The following is a 15,824-nucleotide window of genomic DNA, read 5'->3' on the forward strand; positions in this document are numbered from 1 at the left end:
AACTCACCAGTTCTTTGAGCTCTCTCTGGCGGTCACAGAGTTGCTCGTACATGCGCAGGCCCACCTGGGTGCTCTCCAGCGTGGAGATGATCTGCAGCTGTGTGTCTTTGTTCTCACTGATGTTGTACTCCAGCATCAGACACAAGATCTGCACATACAAAAAGACAATTTTCACATGATTTGTATCAATAAAATTAAAGCTAATGAAAATGTAAGTTAAGTCAATACATTGAAATGATTTCACTGTGCATTTCTGTGACGGTGCTGTAATGAAGTTGACGGCTACCTTTAGACGTTCATACTGATACCACACACTGTTACGTCTGTTTCCGACGGCCATAACACTGTTTCAGCATTCTGTACAAAAAAAAGGGACTTTCTCCAAAGACAAGCTAAAAGGGGAATTATTTTGGAAAGCACAAACCAGAAGTGTACTCATGCTTTGCTTATCTTTCCTGTGACATTACCAGTACAGGTGTGGAAACTGAAAGCTCCATAAATAGTAGAGTTAAGAGGACAACTTAATTAAAGTCCCTCTCAAGTGATAAAAAAATATAATTTTTAGGTTTGTTGAGTGACATTCAACTGAACCACCAGGCCAAATTTCAGGAATGAAAAACATCTTTAAGTTTATAAAATTAAGCTTTAAAATCTTGAAAAATAAGCCACTAAAATCTGCTCTAAGCCTGTGTGGGTGTGTCGGTTGAATAAGCTGAAGCCACACCTGCTCACAAAAAATACCATCCTCTCAAATAAAAAAAATGCTTCTGATCAGCTGCTGATCAAATTTTTGTTTTCTGGCCCAAATCTCTCTGTTATGATGCTTTTAACGACTCATAGACAGAGTGGTAGATTTTGGAAATTTACCTCACAATGAACAAAACCATAGCATGTAGCTGGCTGTTAACTTTCAATAAAAGCAGAGACATCAGCTATCAACAGGCTGTACTGAGATAAACCATGATTTTATATCACTGTAGCAGTGGATCGGAGTAATCCCCCATCAAGATGTCATGGGCTCCTGTCTTTACCCTGCTCAAACACAACCAAGCCAGGAAAAGGTGATATTTTCTGGATTCAGTCACATGTAGATCCAAGTATTTTCACATTTTTACAGAGACCTTATTTCAACATACCTAGTGTGTTCAAACAAAGTTTGGATTTCACCTTACAGGGACTTTAAAGAGATGTATTTTAACTTATGGCCTTCATCAGGGTCATCAAGAAACAGATAAACATAGTCTACTAATGTGGATGTACATATTTGCTACAGCAAGGAAAATATGACTCTCTATTGATGATTTTTTGTCTGTTTTGGCTGAGGCCTGCATACAGTAAAAAACAAAATAGGCAAGAGCTCAATTCTTTAAATTCTCTGTGTGTATCCCGTCAGGGCGCTCACGCAGGCAGGCTAAGAGCCCTGACTTGTTAACAAACAAAGTAAAAATCCAGCCAAGCTGCAGAAGGACACGTGTCTCATGGTGTCCAGTCTGAAACGGGCTTTAAACAGCCTCCGTAACGCTTCTGTTTCTACCTCCAAAGACAGCATTAAAGGGGATCACTTACACGACCTTCTATGCCTCTGTGATGTTTATAGTGAAGCCCGATGTAACCCAGGTTTAAATATCACAGCTTTAAAAGGCAATGTTGGGACTAAGATTCATTTCAAAATGATTATGGACAATGTAATAAGGCCCCCTCCTCTTTATATATATATATATATTTAAGTCAAAAATAAATGATTTATATACACATACAGTGCTTAACAGATTTATTAGACCACCTGTCATATTTGTCTCAAAGACCATCCAGCATCATGAAGTGCTTTAATGCGGACTCTTTCATCTTCAGTGAGCTCATGTTTTACCATTTTGAACAGGAATGAGGAATTTCAAACTGAATTCAACCAAATTTGAGCCGGCTCACTGGGATTCTCTGAGAAGTCAGAAATTAATCAAGCATAACATTCAACCACTAAAACTAATTTTTCTCTTCAGAAATGCAAGTAAATAACTATAATTTGACATATTAATCAAGAAAAAATAATGTGCTTTACCAATTTTTCGGGTTTTCAGTAAATCAGTAAATTTGAAAATTCATGGATAACAATAATAATTATATTTTAGCATTAAAAATATCATTTTGGTTAAAGAGCTTCTACATATTGGTGTATTAACCATTGCAGAAAAATAAAAAAGGATTTTGGTAATTACCAATGCTGTTGATTTAGGGTAGCTGTTGCATAAACCTTACTTTGGTTAGGGTTAGGGTGGTCTAATCAATTTGTTAAGCACTGTATATTTTAAATTATTTTACCTTTTCTTTTTTCCCTTTAATATACTTCCTTCTTCTGCATAAAAATGGGCCTATTCTGGAAAAATCCCAGGAACAAAACTCTTTACTTTTGAGTATTTAAAGCACCAAGAGAGTCTTTATTGTTGGAGGAAAAAATAAAAGACACATACCTCCACCATGGTCTGATTCCCCCGCAGGGCCAGCAGCATGCAGGGGCCCAGCTTGTTTTCAGCCAGAGAAAGCAGGAACTTCTTTGTCTTATAGCAGGAGCCCATCAAGATGTGGACCTGCAGGAAGGGAAAAGGAGGGCAGGGTTAAGTGTTGTAACAGCAGCACATTAATAGTTCATGCTGACCGTGTGTCCACACACTCACCATGCTGGCAAACAGCTCTCCATCATCGTCACAGGCCACGCCTCCTGGACTGTAGAGCTGGAACCAGCCATCTTTACCTGAACGCACACTGAGCAGGCAGGAGTGCACCTGGAAACAAACACATTGTTTGTTTCACAGTTCATCCCTATAAAATTTGATATCTCCAGCTGATACTGGATGAAACTCACCTCCTGCCTTGGATCCTCTGCAAACCTCTGAATAACATATTTTAGTTCCCTGTTTGGAGAGAGAAACAGAAAGACAGTCAGGAGGCTGTTTTCAAACCAGACATAGTCTGTGAAAACAATGTTAGATTTTGATTTACTTACTTTGTAAATTTGGCATGTGCAAGAGCCCTGGAGGGAAACGAGAGAAATGTGAGATTTTTACAGCCAGAAACAAACTCTAAATTGATGAAAGAAACAAATCTATCTCCGTGGAGAAAATTGGACTTTATGCATTATTTTAAACTCTGGGTAGTTCTTCTTTTCTGCTCTTAGATGATGACACAGAAATACAATGTTACTGACTATTGTTGGACAGTCAGTGTGCTGAGATAAGTTAGTTAGGGAGAGCAGAGCCCATTATGATGAAGAACAAGATAATAAGAACTCGTAGGCACTGTTTGTTACTTTGGACGACATTTTAATGATCCCTGTGGGGAATCAGTGCTGTGATGTCTGAGTAGCATTTGTAGATTGTTGTAAGGTAGCTTCTGTTTTACATCACTTTTGGACTTTTTGCCTCAATTAGATAGGACAGCTGAAGAGAGACAGGAAATATGGGGAGAAGGAGTGGGAGAAGACCGCACCAAACAGTGTCAGGATGAGGAATTGAGCCTGTGACCAGGAGAAAAGGCGATACTGTAGATCAGTGGTTCTCAAACTTTATTTACCCATGGCACACCTGAGGTTAAGCCAAAATCTCAAGGCACACTAAATTCAAATCAACACAAAATAGACTTTTTAAATAATATTACAGTCAAGGTGGCTTAGTGGGGGAAAAAGGGGAAAGCTTTCTGGGGCCCAGCCAACTGGGGGAATATGGAATTGGCAAAATGGGTCTAAATGGAGGCAAAAATTAGTTAAAAGTGATGAAAAAACATGGCAAAATTGGGCAAAAAGTGGCAAAACAAAGTCAGAAATGGGTGAAAATTGGTAAAACAAAGGGCCAAACAATGGGTTGAAATTGGCAAAAACTTGTTGAAAGCGTGACAAAGGTGGCTAAAATTGGTTACAAGTAGTCTTAAAGGGTTAAATGTTGTAAAAAGATGGTGAAAATTGGTTAAAAGTGATATAAAAGAGTGAAATTGGACTCAAAAGTGGTCAATCAAAGGCAAAAGGTGGCAAAAATGGGTTGTAAGTATCAAAAAGGTGGCCAAATAGACCACAAGTGGCAGAAAAGTGGGTTACAGTTGCTAAAAGGTGTAAAATGTGATGGAAATAATGGCAAAAAATTGCCAAGCACTAATTTCAACCCAATAATAGCTTGCCATGCTTTTCAGCTTGTAATGAGGTAACTGTTTACCAGGATGCTAGCACCAATGCTACTGATCCAACATACTGACATCATCTAAAATCACCACTGGGGAGGGCCCATTCTCTGGGATTTTTCACTACTTGTGATAAAGTTGTAGTAATAGCGTATGGTTGTACAGATTCTCAAGACACACCAAGACTTGCCTCAAGGCACACTAGTGTTCCCTGCCACACCATTTGAGAACCACTGCTGTAGATGGATCAGATCAGACTATGAACGATGACATTATTGACAAGTTGTGATATTTTCAATGAGCTTATGTCCTTTAAATTTCTAAGTATGCTTATTCCAACACTAAGTTTATGAATCTTACAAAGTTCATCCTCAAGTTGAAAATATATATATATATAAGTCTCAAAATCTTATCAGAATCTAATCATTGAGTCAGAGGGGACATTTGTGCAAAGTTTGAAGAAAATCCTTTAAGCGTTTTTGAAGTAACACACTCACAAGCAAACCATGAAGAGCAATGAGACCCTGTTGGCCTTATGAACAGAGAGCAGCTGCCTGGCTCTGTGTCAGAACAAAGACAGTCAGTTTTCTGGCTTAAACCTCTGGTATGATACTTTAAATGATCCATAGACCACTGTGGCTGATAGATTATGCAAACTTACTTCACAATGAACAAAAAACAACATTTAACTGTTAACTTTCAATAAAGGAAGTGACATCAGCTATTAACAGAACTAACTGAGATGAACCGCTCTGTGATTTTATATTAGCGATAGAGGGGCGGGGTTAATCCCTACTGTGGTCTTGTGACATCACAAACCCACATATTTGCCCCGCCCAAATTAAATTCACCCAGGAAAGAGGTGAAAAACTTTGTAATGGTCTAAGGCCAGAATTCAGTCACATGTAGATCTCGGTGTTTTCACATGTTTACAGCAACCTTATTCTAACATTTCTAGTGTGTTAAGACAAAAACTTTGGATTTCTTTTTACAGGGTCTTTAACATTGAGTTAAGTCCCTGTATCACAGCCAGCCACAAGGGGGCGATTGAAATATTTTAGCTGAATATTTCTGTGGCTGTCATGTTGTCCATCACTGGGTTTGACAGTAATATTACTTTTCTTTACAGCTGGTTACTTTATCTGGGTTTTGAGAACTCTATGGCACTGTCCTGATCAGTTAACATGCAGAATGTGTTTGTTCTATGAGAGCCAGTTGTTTTCTGCGAGACGCTTCATGTACTAATCTGATTGTGTTTGTGTCTGCTGATATGATTCATCATATCCTCAGCTACTGGGTGCTGGGGAGTATTGTTGCCTTTCCTAATGACGCCTAAAGGCATCAACCAGGCAACAGTGGCACAGGTGAGCAACAGGTGTGACTGAGTGTGGAAGAAACAACAGGTCGTCCACCAGGGGAAGCTAATGAAGATCATGGTCAGACAGACAATTACAAAGAAAGCTCGGGGCTGCATAGAGCCAATTAGCATGTGCTCTCTGGGGAGAGAAAAGCCTTCACCTCCAGGTCATGCCCCATCCCTGGAGATGTGCTGAGGCGCCTCAACCGCGTCAGCAGTGAGGCCCCAACAGGAGCTTCCTGGAAACATGTACACGTCCCCAGATACATGATGTGAGATTAGGTGCTAAAAGTGACATGAGGCATTTGTTCTATGCTGACAGTATATCATCATACATGGTTGTGTATAGTGACTTGAGACTGGAAAAACTCCCTAAAACAGCACCAGTTAGAAGATACTGAAACAAAAAGGACTACTACAACCACTGCCAGTACTACTTTTAAAAGTTTTAACATCTTCTTTTACAGTTTCTTATAATGGAAGCAATGACTGTTCAACATACATAGATCTCTGAAAAATCTTAATTGGGTTCTGCTGGTTTATTTTCTTTATAGGATGTACCAATTTTGTGTGGGTCAAAACATAAAATGAATGCGTACTGGAGAAAGCTGCTGTGCTCATGTGCAGCTTTGCCTCTGCAGACATTGTGCAACTCAGTGACAGGATTGCATGTTCAAAGCAAAATTAAAACATCCTCTGAGGCCTAGAGGTAAGCCTGACTCAATTAAGTCACAAGTTCTTAAAACAAGAAAGCAAGAAAGAAAAACAAGAAAGAGAAAGGAAGGAGGGAAGGAAGTGTTTCATTTTGGAAGTTTCACTACAGATTCAGAAGGCCTTCATGCTAGCATGGCGGGCAGTGAGAGCTAGGGATGCTGATGCTTAATGTCTGGCCTCCAGAGCTGCCCAGGGGCTAACTGGAAAAAGCACCTTTGAAGGTAGGTTTTAGACAACTCCAGTGATTTCTTGGCTATTACTGCCCATCAATCTGCATAGTTAGACTCGAGGACCATGAGGGGCCATGCGGTTGGGTAGGTATCAGCATTATCGCTAACTGGAACTTTTATATACAGAACAAACACAGCATTAAAAACTGTTTTTCACTAGTGAAAATGTCATATCTGCAACAATACTTTTGCTAGATTGGATGATGTGCTGTACTAGATGAGATAGATGACTGATGCAATAAACCATAACACAACTTAAGTTGCATCTTAAATAGTTTAAACGAAGGGCTTATCTTGGAATTTACGCCATAACTTAGGACAAAACTTAAGACATAGCTGAAGGAAAAGCTGGTGCATTCAACTTCATGTTAGGACTAGGCAGACCAGTAACTAAGAAAGCGGGCATCAATTTACAAATTTGGTTATCTCTGTGCGGTAATATGCATGTTGCTATCACTATTGTTTCCCTGTGTCACCTGTCTTAAAAGGATGCTGGTCTGACATTCAATGCACCCTAATTTGTATGGTTGTCTATATACAGACACTGAACACTCTAGCCTGCTCTACTCAGCAGGATGTAACCTCCAACTGAGCAATTTAAAGGTCACATATTTTGCAAAATATACTTTTTCAAGCTTTTCTAACAAAAATATGTGCCCCTGGCCTGTCTACAATACCCCCAAGAATCAGAAAAATTCTATTCCCTTTCCACCTCTCTTTCTCCATCTTTCAGAAAATGTGTGCTGAAACAAGCCATTCTCAGATATTCCCCTGATGATGTCATGTGGGGAGTTAGCACCACCCCCAGGTTCGATTGGCCCTCCCCGCTCGGATGAAAGTTCTGCCCTCCTGTGAGGATCAGGAGAGCCACATCCGCTAAGCCACATCCATTTCATGATGGGGCGGAGTCAGACGGCTCATTAACATTTAAAGCCACAGACACTGAAACAGCTCATTCTGAGCAGGACTGAAGCAAAGGGGTTTTTAGACAAGCAAAAATCCAATACTGGAGTGTTTTTTTTTCAACAACAAACTTCACAGGCATTTTTTGGGGACCTCTGAGACCAATATAACCTTGTCTTAAAATATGGTAAAATATGTGACCTTTTAAATCTTTTTTTCTCCAATGTTTCAACCTGTTTCACCACTATAGGCTATATATATAGTAGCTATATTAAAGACCCAGGTTTAAAAATACTGGTATATGAGAGTATTAGTACTCTCATCTCTAGTAGGAAATGATAAGCAACCACCTTATGTAAATACATTGGCCAAATTTAGGATTAATTTTGAATCATGTTCAAAAAGAGTGTTGGATCAATGAAGTTTCATGTGTGAGTGTGAGCGTGAGTGTGAGTGTGAGCTGAGGTGTAATTGTGTGGATACTCACTCTTTAGGGAAGGGGATGGGCTGCAGCAGGCTGGCCAGAGCAGGTCTCCAGTCATCGTAGTCCGACCTATGAGAGAGACGTGAAAAGACAAGGATAAAATGAAAGGATGGAAAACAGAGAAGAGGAAAGTGAGCTCAACAATGTGAAGAGGAGGGTGTAGCCTGGAGAAATGAGGCTGGAGAACAAAAAGACAGAGGAGTCGCCGAAACATGAGCAGCGCTGAGATGACGCAGACCTGCTGTGGCTGTAATTTAACATAAACTGGAGCAGCATCAAATTACTGCCAGTTAAGTAACAGTGTCATTGTTACAAATATTACAAGCACACAGACAGAACAGCTTTTTAGGCCAACCTGTGTGGCTACTGCACATACAGGCAGACACACGTAACTGCTGCTCCACTTTCACACTGTGTGTAATCAGCACCGGCTTATACATTCATTCATAAAGGACTGCTTAACCCATTCACTGCATGATACTAATAGCAAACTAGGACATCATGTTTTACCCTCTGAATCAAGCTTGGAGTGAAAGCACAAAGCTGATTTAGTATCTCCCACAGATATATCTGAGAATCATCCATTGTGGCCATTCAAATATCAATTTGACTGAAAGTAGTGTATTCAACATTAACATGCATCTTCAGTGATGACCTGAAATTAGATCTCACTTGTCTAAATCTTGTGCCAATAACAGCCCATATATCATTTCTGTGGCTCTCAGCCTATTAATGGGGTTGAATTAGCCATGAGCTAAGAGGCTAGTGGTGCCTTAAAAAGATTTGCCTTCAGTTACAGTGAAGAAATCCAAAGCAAGTCCTTAGAGCTCCGTTTTAGATCACCAGGTATTTTCTAACTACCAGCCCCTATTTGGTCAGTATGGCAGGCGGTTTTAACATTTAAAAGTTACGTTTGACTATCTGGAATTAACACTGTAGATATCAACATTTTTCTGACTAGTCGTAATTACATTTTGAAAAGTCGGTATTTTAATTCAAGATATCTGTAATTCAATTTTGCCTAGTCAAAAAGAACATTTCAGATATCTGCAAATACATTCTGCCTATCCACAATTGTCATTACAGATATCTACAACGTCATTTTGACTAGACGAAATGACGTCACTTTTGCCATTCATGTGTATGGGGTTTCTCATTATAGATATCTACAATGTCATTTCTATGGCAAGCCGTTTTAACATTTAAAAGTTAAGTTTGACTATCCGGAATTAAAATTGTAGATATCTACAATGTCTTTCTGACTAGTCGTAATGACATTTTGAATAGTCGGAATTTTAATTCAATATATCTGTAATTCAATTTTGACTAAGCAAAATAACATAGAGATATCTATAATTCAATTTTGACAAGGCGAAATTGAATTACAGATATCTGCAATGACGTCACTGAAAACGTCATTCAACTCGTCACACATCTCAAATGACAATTACAGATATCTGTAACTCAATTTCGCCTAGGCAGAATGAGAATTAAAGATATTTCAAACGTCATTATTGACGTTGCTCTATTGTGGATATCCAGAAATACGTCATTTCCCCTCCCCGCCATAATCAAACAACAAGTGGGTTTATTTACTTTTTTCTATGAATGGAGGAAATAAGAAGCAGTCATGGCGTTGGCTCACACAGGTAGGCCTACAAGGTGACATGTATGGCGAGCAGATTTCTATAGATTTAATGGTTTGAACAACAACCCGCTCTGCTCCCGCCCAAAGTGGGAGGAGGGCCAAATTTATTGTAATTACAGATATCTGCAACGTCATTTCGTCTAGTCAGAATTCTAACTCAAGATATCTCTAATTACATTTTGACTAGGCAGAATTACATTTACAGATATATCCAATTTGAACATCTGTAATCAAAATTCATTTCAAGATATCTATAATTCAATTGCAGATATCTGAAATTGAATTATGACTATCCCTTATTCCATTTAGAGATATCTACAATTTCATTTGGACAAGTCATAATTCCATTTACAGATATCTGAAAAGGGACATGTAGATATCTTGAATTGTATAGAGTTGAGGTGAATTTAAGATATCTGTAATTCTAATTCTGCCTTGTCAAAATGTAATTAGAGATATCTTGAATTGGAATTACAGATATCTACAATTCATTTGCAGATATCTGTAATACACATTGTGGATATCCGAAATGAAGTCATAGATATGAATTACGTGGAGAGAAAGTGGGGGTAGACATGCACCAAACACTCACCTGGATCAGGATTAGATCCCACACCTGGTGCACTGGGAATCCATTCTACTAACTGAGCCAAACCAGTGCCCAAATTTATAATCATTAACCATGCAGTCATTTGATGGGTCATTTTACTGTAAAAAAGAGCCTCCTAGGGGTTTAAAGACTAAGCCATTCTTTATTTTCTTTGCTTTCTGCTCAAAAAACATGTCTAAGTGGGTCTTACTTGAGCTGGGTCTGCTAAACTGGGCTCCTCACCAACACATTGCCTCATCAAATCTTGGCCTAATATATCCCTCTCGCTAGCTGTGGAGTGTCCTCAGTCCAGCGTCTACTCATCATAATGGAACAACAAAGGGCTGAATTTATAAGGTTTGGAAATGTGACACCATTTTTTACATCACATTTTTTAAAATCAAGCACACTGCCATACAGTTTCCGTCTTGCTGTGAGGTAACAGTGCTAATCCTTGGGCCACATTTCAACAAGTAGTTGACAACACTCAGCATCACAGACAGCTTTCCATTTAAACTCACAGCATCTTCAGGATGAGAGCGAAGCAGCCCAGCACACGGTCAGCCTGCGCTGGCAGCTGGATGGACAGAGTGTTCACGGCCGGGCTGACCAGCAGACAGTCGATGAGGTTGGGCTCACTGTCGCCTCCTGATGGCCCTCCCTTCCGTTTGGTGTTGGCTGAATTGTTGTTTCGCTCCAGCTCCACCAGGATCTCGCTAGAGTTGACGACAGATGGAGGAGGGGAGAGGGGCAGGGAGGGTGTAGGGGAGGAGATGGGAGGGGTGGGGTTTGAGGGGGCAGAGGGGGGTAGCTGAGGGGGACTGGGGTTCGCAGAGAGAGGGAGAAGAGTGGTGGGAGGCGGCGTGGGAGGCTCTGGACGAAGCAGTCGGAGAGGCATAGGAGGTTTGCGGTCATTTTGCTGCTGGCAACCGTTTCTGATCTCCTTCAGGCTGGGGGAGTTGTCCCGACTACAAGCAGAGAAATAAGAATATGTCACCTTTTTCCTTAAAGTATTTACATTACATATGATAGCAGCTCCAGTTCATATGAGTGCGTAAGCATAGGCCTAAAAATAACATTGTGTGATGACAGTCAAAAGGGAAAAGCGGGATATGATGCTGTGAGAGTCAGGAGAGACGGCTGCTACAGTAACAAGTCCTTTGAGTGCCAGAGTTTTGGAAAAATCTGCGAAGAATGATCCTCTCTGGAGTAAAGGAAGCTAAGGAGATGACACTAATGACTAAAGATAAATGACGTCATACAGCTACAGTAAACAAAAAGCCTCAGTGGAAAACAACAGACAGAAACATGACCATTAAGATGGAAATCACTGTAATTATTAAAGAAAACATATTATGTGCTTGGCAATGGAAGCTGCTTTCTATTTTTGGTTCCACCAATTTACAATCATATAGAAGTCTGACTAGTATATAGTCATAGATGTTTGTCATCTTGATAAATCTTATACTCATGTTAAGCTATAGGTAGATTTATTGACACCTGTGGATTTGGTTTCTTTTTAGGTAAAATCTTTTAGCTTCTCAAATGAGGATAAAATAAACAAGACATGTCAAAGATAAGCTAAGGTAACAACAGCTGACCTCATATGCAGCTTCAAGGGTAACATAGTTATAATTACAATACAGTTCATTTGTGCTTGGTTTTGGATTTAATGTAATTATTTATTTTTTCAGATTTATTTGGGGGCTTTATTTGCCTTTTTAGAAGAGATAGGACAGTGGATTGTTTCTAAAGCTGGCTATACACTACGCAATTTTCAGCCAATTCACACCAGTCTGATGGATCTCTGACACGTTTGATATTTTGGGTGTGTGACTGCACACACACTCAATTGCAGAATCCTCAACTTTGGGGCATTTATTCCGTAACACTGTAGGACAGCATTTGAAATCACAATGAAAACTTCAACAATGCCTTTTCGGCCTTTCTTAACTATCATGAAGGAAATAAAGGAGCTGCCATTCTTGGCCAGGTCTCCCTTAAAAAAAGACATCTCTGATCTCAATGGGGCTAACCTGGTTTAATAAAGGTTAAACCAAATAAAAGAAATACTAAATAAATATGTAAGGAGTAGGCCTACCTGTGGACTTTCCGCTGACACAGAGTATTTGTTATTATTTAGCTGCTAGTTGTGTTTGCTGGAAATGTTGTTTATGTGAGAGGGAACTGGAGGGAGCAATTTTGTTGCTGTTTGTAGATATTTGAAACATGAAAAATGAGACAATAGAGATGACTTTAACCTCCTAATGTGATATTTTTCAAACATTTGCTATAGCCCTTTCCAACCTCACTGGTACAGTGTATTGGGCCGTACAGTGTGAGCATATAAATTGCGAGCGATGGTTGTGCATGAATTGTTTCAGTTGCACAGCGTGACGGACATTCCTCTACGACTTTAATAGTACACATTCCTGACTTAAGTGTTGGAACTACCTCCTGGTAGATATGTGCCTCTGTGAGGTACACCATAGTCCAACAGTGACAGTACAGTGATGGGTGAGGTGGAAGGGCTGCTTTTTTATCATGAGACTGTACCTGAACCAAACTTAACTCAGCTTTACTTGTGTAGCACTTTTAAACATAAAACCATGCATCCCAATGTGCTTGACAAAAAACAGACATTGCCTGAACGCAACAATATAATTTTAGGCAAACCATAAAAGGAATAAAGTAACTAAAATGAGTTGATAATAAATGAACTAAATAAAATCAATCCTGCAAAAGACACTAAAATACCAAAAAATAATGAAATGCAAAGAAAACATTGGTGAAAGTAAGACAAAATAAAAACCAGAGCTACAATGATGGTAACCTTAGATGGGGCTGTAAAATTGCCCCAGATTAAAAGCAATATCTTTTTCCTTATCTTTAGAGTTCTATTTGATGTCCAGAGGCAGTGAGTCCTACAGTTTGAAGCTCTCTTGCTGGTGCTTGTATGGGTCACAAAAGGGACATTCAAATGTTTTCAGGTTATATTTGAGTCAGCATAACTCCTGGGGCCCTGGCTATTGCTGGCGAGGAGGCCTAGTAAAAACAATATCCAAACGGGCCATATTGTCCAGAGATGAAGCCTTGGTTTTCTGCCGCAAGTACGCCCCCTTTCTCTTGCAAATACTTCCTCTCTCACCTCAGCTGTCTTATTTATAAAAGCAAAAATGATCAAAAAGGAACTTATGAGGGAAACATAGAATACCCTGCATAGAGCAAAGATAAAATACTCCTTCCAAGGATGAATTCTTCAGTTTTAGGTGGTAATACACTGCTTTTGAGTCTTTTCTTTAAATACAAGTAGGTCTCCATCAAGTCTCCTCCTCTGCAACCAAACTGAATACTCTCTCTGCATTTGTGTGTATGTGTGCTGTAAGTATGTGAGACTGACCTGTTGATGAACTCCTCATAACAGGAATAAATGGCAGCGAGACACACAGCCACCAGGTTTGGCAGGACGCGTGGGTGGGGGCACTGCCCGGTCGGCCCGTGCATGCTGCAGTGAGCACAGGTGCAGTTAAAAAATACTGACCCAAACTATCCACAGAAGGTCACTGAACATGAGCGCCTTCATCTACCTCACCTGTCTAAAGAGTTTCATGATATCTTTTTAACTACTCTACCTGCTGCCTAGCTTTTCAGAAGAACAGAGTTTGGTGAGGAATGATGTTTAGAAACCAAGAGAGCAAAATACTAGGTTATGTTTATGATATATAGGTATTCATCTTATCAGACAAGACTTGTTTTCAAATCATATGATGTTTCTCACCTGTGAACAAACTTCTTGACAACCTCCATCCCAGCGTTCAGCTCATTGAGAGCAAGGATGTACTCCTGAGTAAAGAGACGCAGTCGAGGGCACTTTCCAAAATCCTGACAGAGACACACAATAACAGAAGCTCAGAGTTACAAACCAAAGAGAAATCAAAGATTACACCCATAAATATGAAGATTAATCCTTCATTAAAGATATGATATCAGTGCCTAATGCAGTCTTTTATTGCATATCAACGTTAATGTAGCACTTTATCAATTAGATTTAATGCACAAGAGGGATATTTTATCTCTTTATGAGTTCATAAAAAGCACTGAAAACAGTTGAGGGAAATTTTTTGATTAACAAAATGCCATTCATGTACTGAACCAACATACACTAAAATTCACAGGCAACAAAAGAGGGCTGGAAAACATTTTATCAGCATAACATGTACTTGATACTTATTTCTCTGAGCATCAGTTCTCACCATGTTATGTTTGAGGATTCTCTGGACCACAGGAGTGAACACTTCAATCACAACCATCGACCGAGGACGCTCCCGACAGTGCTGCAACGCAAACAGACAGTGAGCACTTTAAATAAGTACAATTATTAATCCACTACTGCGGAAACTGTGCATTCAGGTGTGTTCTGTTTATGATATATGAGCTATTTCTGATGATATACGAGCTTTTGGGCTCACCTTACAGAAGAACTCACACAGGTCAGGTGGTGGGTGGTTGTTTTCCAGGAGAGGAGCGATGGCCTGATTGCACACAAACACACAGTTAGAAGAATATTTCCATATCGTATCTTACTTTACTCTGGCGCTGAGCCATCATTGTAGCTGCTGGCTGTTAGGTAGTGGAGCATTGTAAAAACAGCCCACAGGTGAGCTACACAAACATAACACTGTTGAACTCTTCAGTCAAACCCCCACATCCACATGGGCATTGACACAAACACAAACATAAAGGTGAACATTTAAACACAGCTGTGAAAGTGAATATATAAACATCTTTTCTTCAGTTTTAAGACCAGAACAACAAAGAGAGAGATTGATTGGTGTTAATAATTAGCTTCCCTGACATCAGATATCAATTTATAGTGAGAGTGAACTTCATACGCACCACAATGATGTTCTCATGATCCTGAGTGCTGAGATTAGAGTTCTGAGGGGAAAAACAAAGAATCAAACTGTAATTAAATTTCACAAGAATATAACAAAGAGGATAATTCAACAAAGACTTATTGTTAAGATTTATGGTGCAGGATGAGTTTCTTGTTTAGCTGAGAGATTAGGATTAAACTAAGGTTTGGTTAACGGATGTGGCTGTCACCGCACAGTGCCACATCAACACTATCCAAACACCTTCACTTGGCATGTGCTGCCTCACAGGAGGCCGTAGAGGAACCAGAGTAAACATTGAGACATATCCAAACACAACAATAAGAAGGAGAGACATGAGTAAGAATGACAATTACACAAGGCATCATCGAGTGATACGTTTTTAGTCTTTCATTAATTTGCTTTGGCTGAAAAACAGCTATAAATTATATATGAGAATGAGGCAAAACTTGAGAGGACAGGAGTGAGACGTGACTATGACATTGTTTATGGTGCTTTGAGGACAACACAAATCAATTTGACTCATATATACTGAAATACTCTTTTTAGCAACAGAAAAAAATATTATTAATACACATGAATAGTATGGCAACAGAGAAATTTTGTATTTTTGTCAGACAACTGAAAGAAGAATTCTTGGGACGGCTGTGATCAGTGATAGGGTCACTCGTCACCAGAAGGTCTGGGGCTTCATCTCCACCTCTTTCAGCTGCATATCAAAGTGTCCTGGAAGAAAACCCTACCCCCCAAACTGCTCCAAATGCTGCATCAGTGATGTGTGAATATCTCTGATGACAAGAGAAGCACTATAAAAGCTCAAGTGCATTTACCATGTATCACACT

The 15,824-nt window shown here is 39.6% G+C and overlaps 1 protein-coding gene across 2 annotated transcripts in view; it reads right to left on the minus strand.

Annotated features, from left to right (window-relative positions):
• Positions 1-15,824, minus strand: part of LOC121514879 (c-Maf inducing protein) — a 61,469-nt gene that overhangs the window by 10,180 nt on the left and 35,465 nt on the right. For both annotated transcript variants that reach the window (XM_041795270.1, XM_041795271.1), the window contains exons 5-16: positions 14,983-15,024; positions 14,556-14,618; positions 14,340-14,420; positions 13,865-13,968; positions 13,487-13,591; positions 10,608-11,054; positions 7,853-7,918; positions 2,999-3,025; positions 2,858-2,906; positions 2,670-2,777; positions 2,466-2,582; positions 8-148 (exon numbers count right to left, since the gene is read on the minus strand). In XM_041795270.1, coding sequence (XP_041651204.1) covers positions 8-148; positions 2,466-2,582; positions 2,670-2,777; positions 2,858-2,906; positions 2,999-3,025; positions 7,853-7,918; positions 10,608-11,054; positions 13,487-13,591; positions 13,865-13,968; positions 14,340-14,420; positions 14,556-14,618; positions 14,983-15,024 — 1,350 coding nt within the window. The remainder of the gene's footprint in view (positions 1-7; positions 149-2,465; positions 2,583-2,669; positions 2,778-2,857; positions 2,907-2,998; positions 3,026-7,852; positions 7,919-10,607; positions 11,055-13,486; positions 13,592-13,864; positions 13,969-14,339; positions 14,421-14,555; positions 14,619-14,982; positions 15,025-15,824) is intronic.

This window comes from Cheilinus undulatus, linkage group 9 (assembly GCF_018320785.1).
Source record: "Cheilinus undulatus linkage group 9, ASM1832078v1, whole genome shotgun sequence".
Taxonomy (NCBI): Eukaryota; Metazoa; Chordata; class Actinopteri; order Labriformes; family Labridae; genus Cheilinus; species Cheilinus undulatus.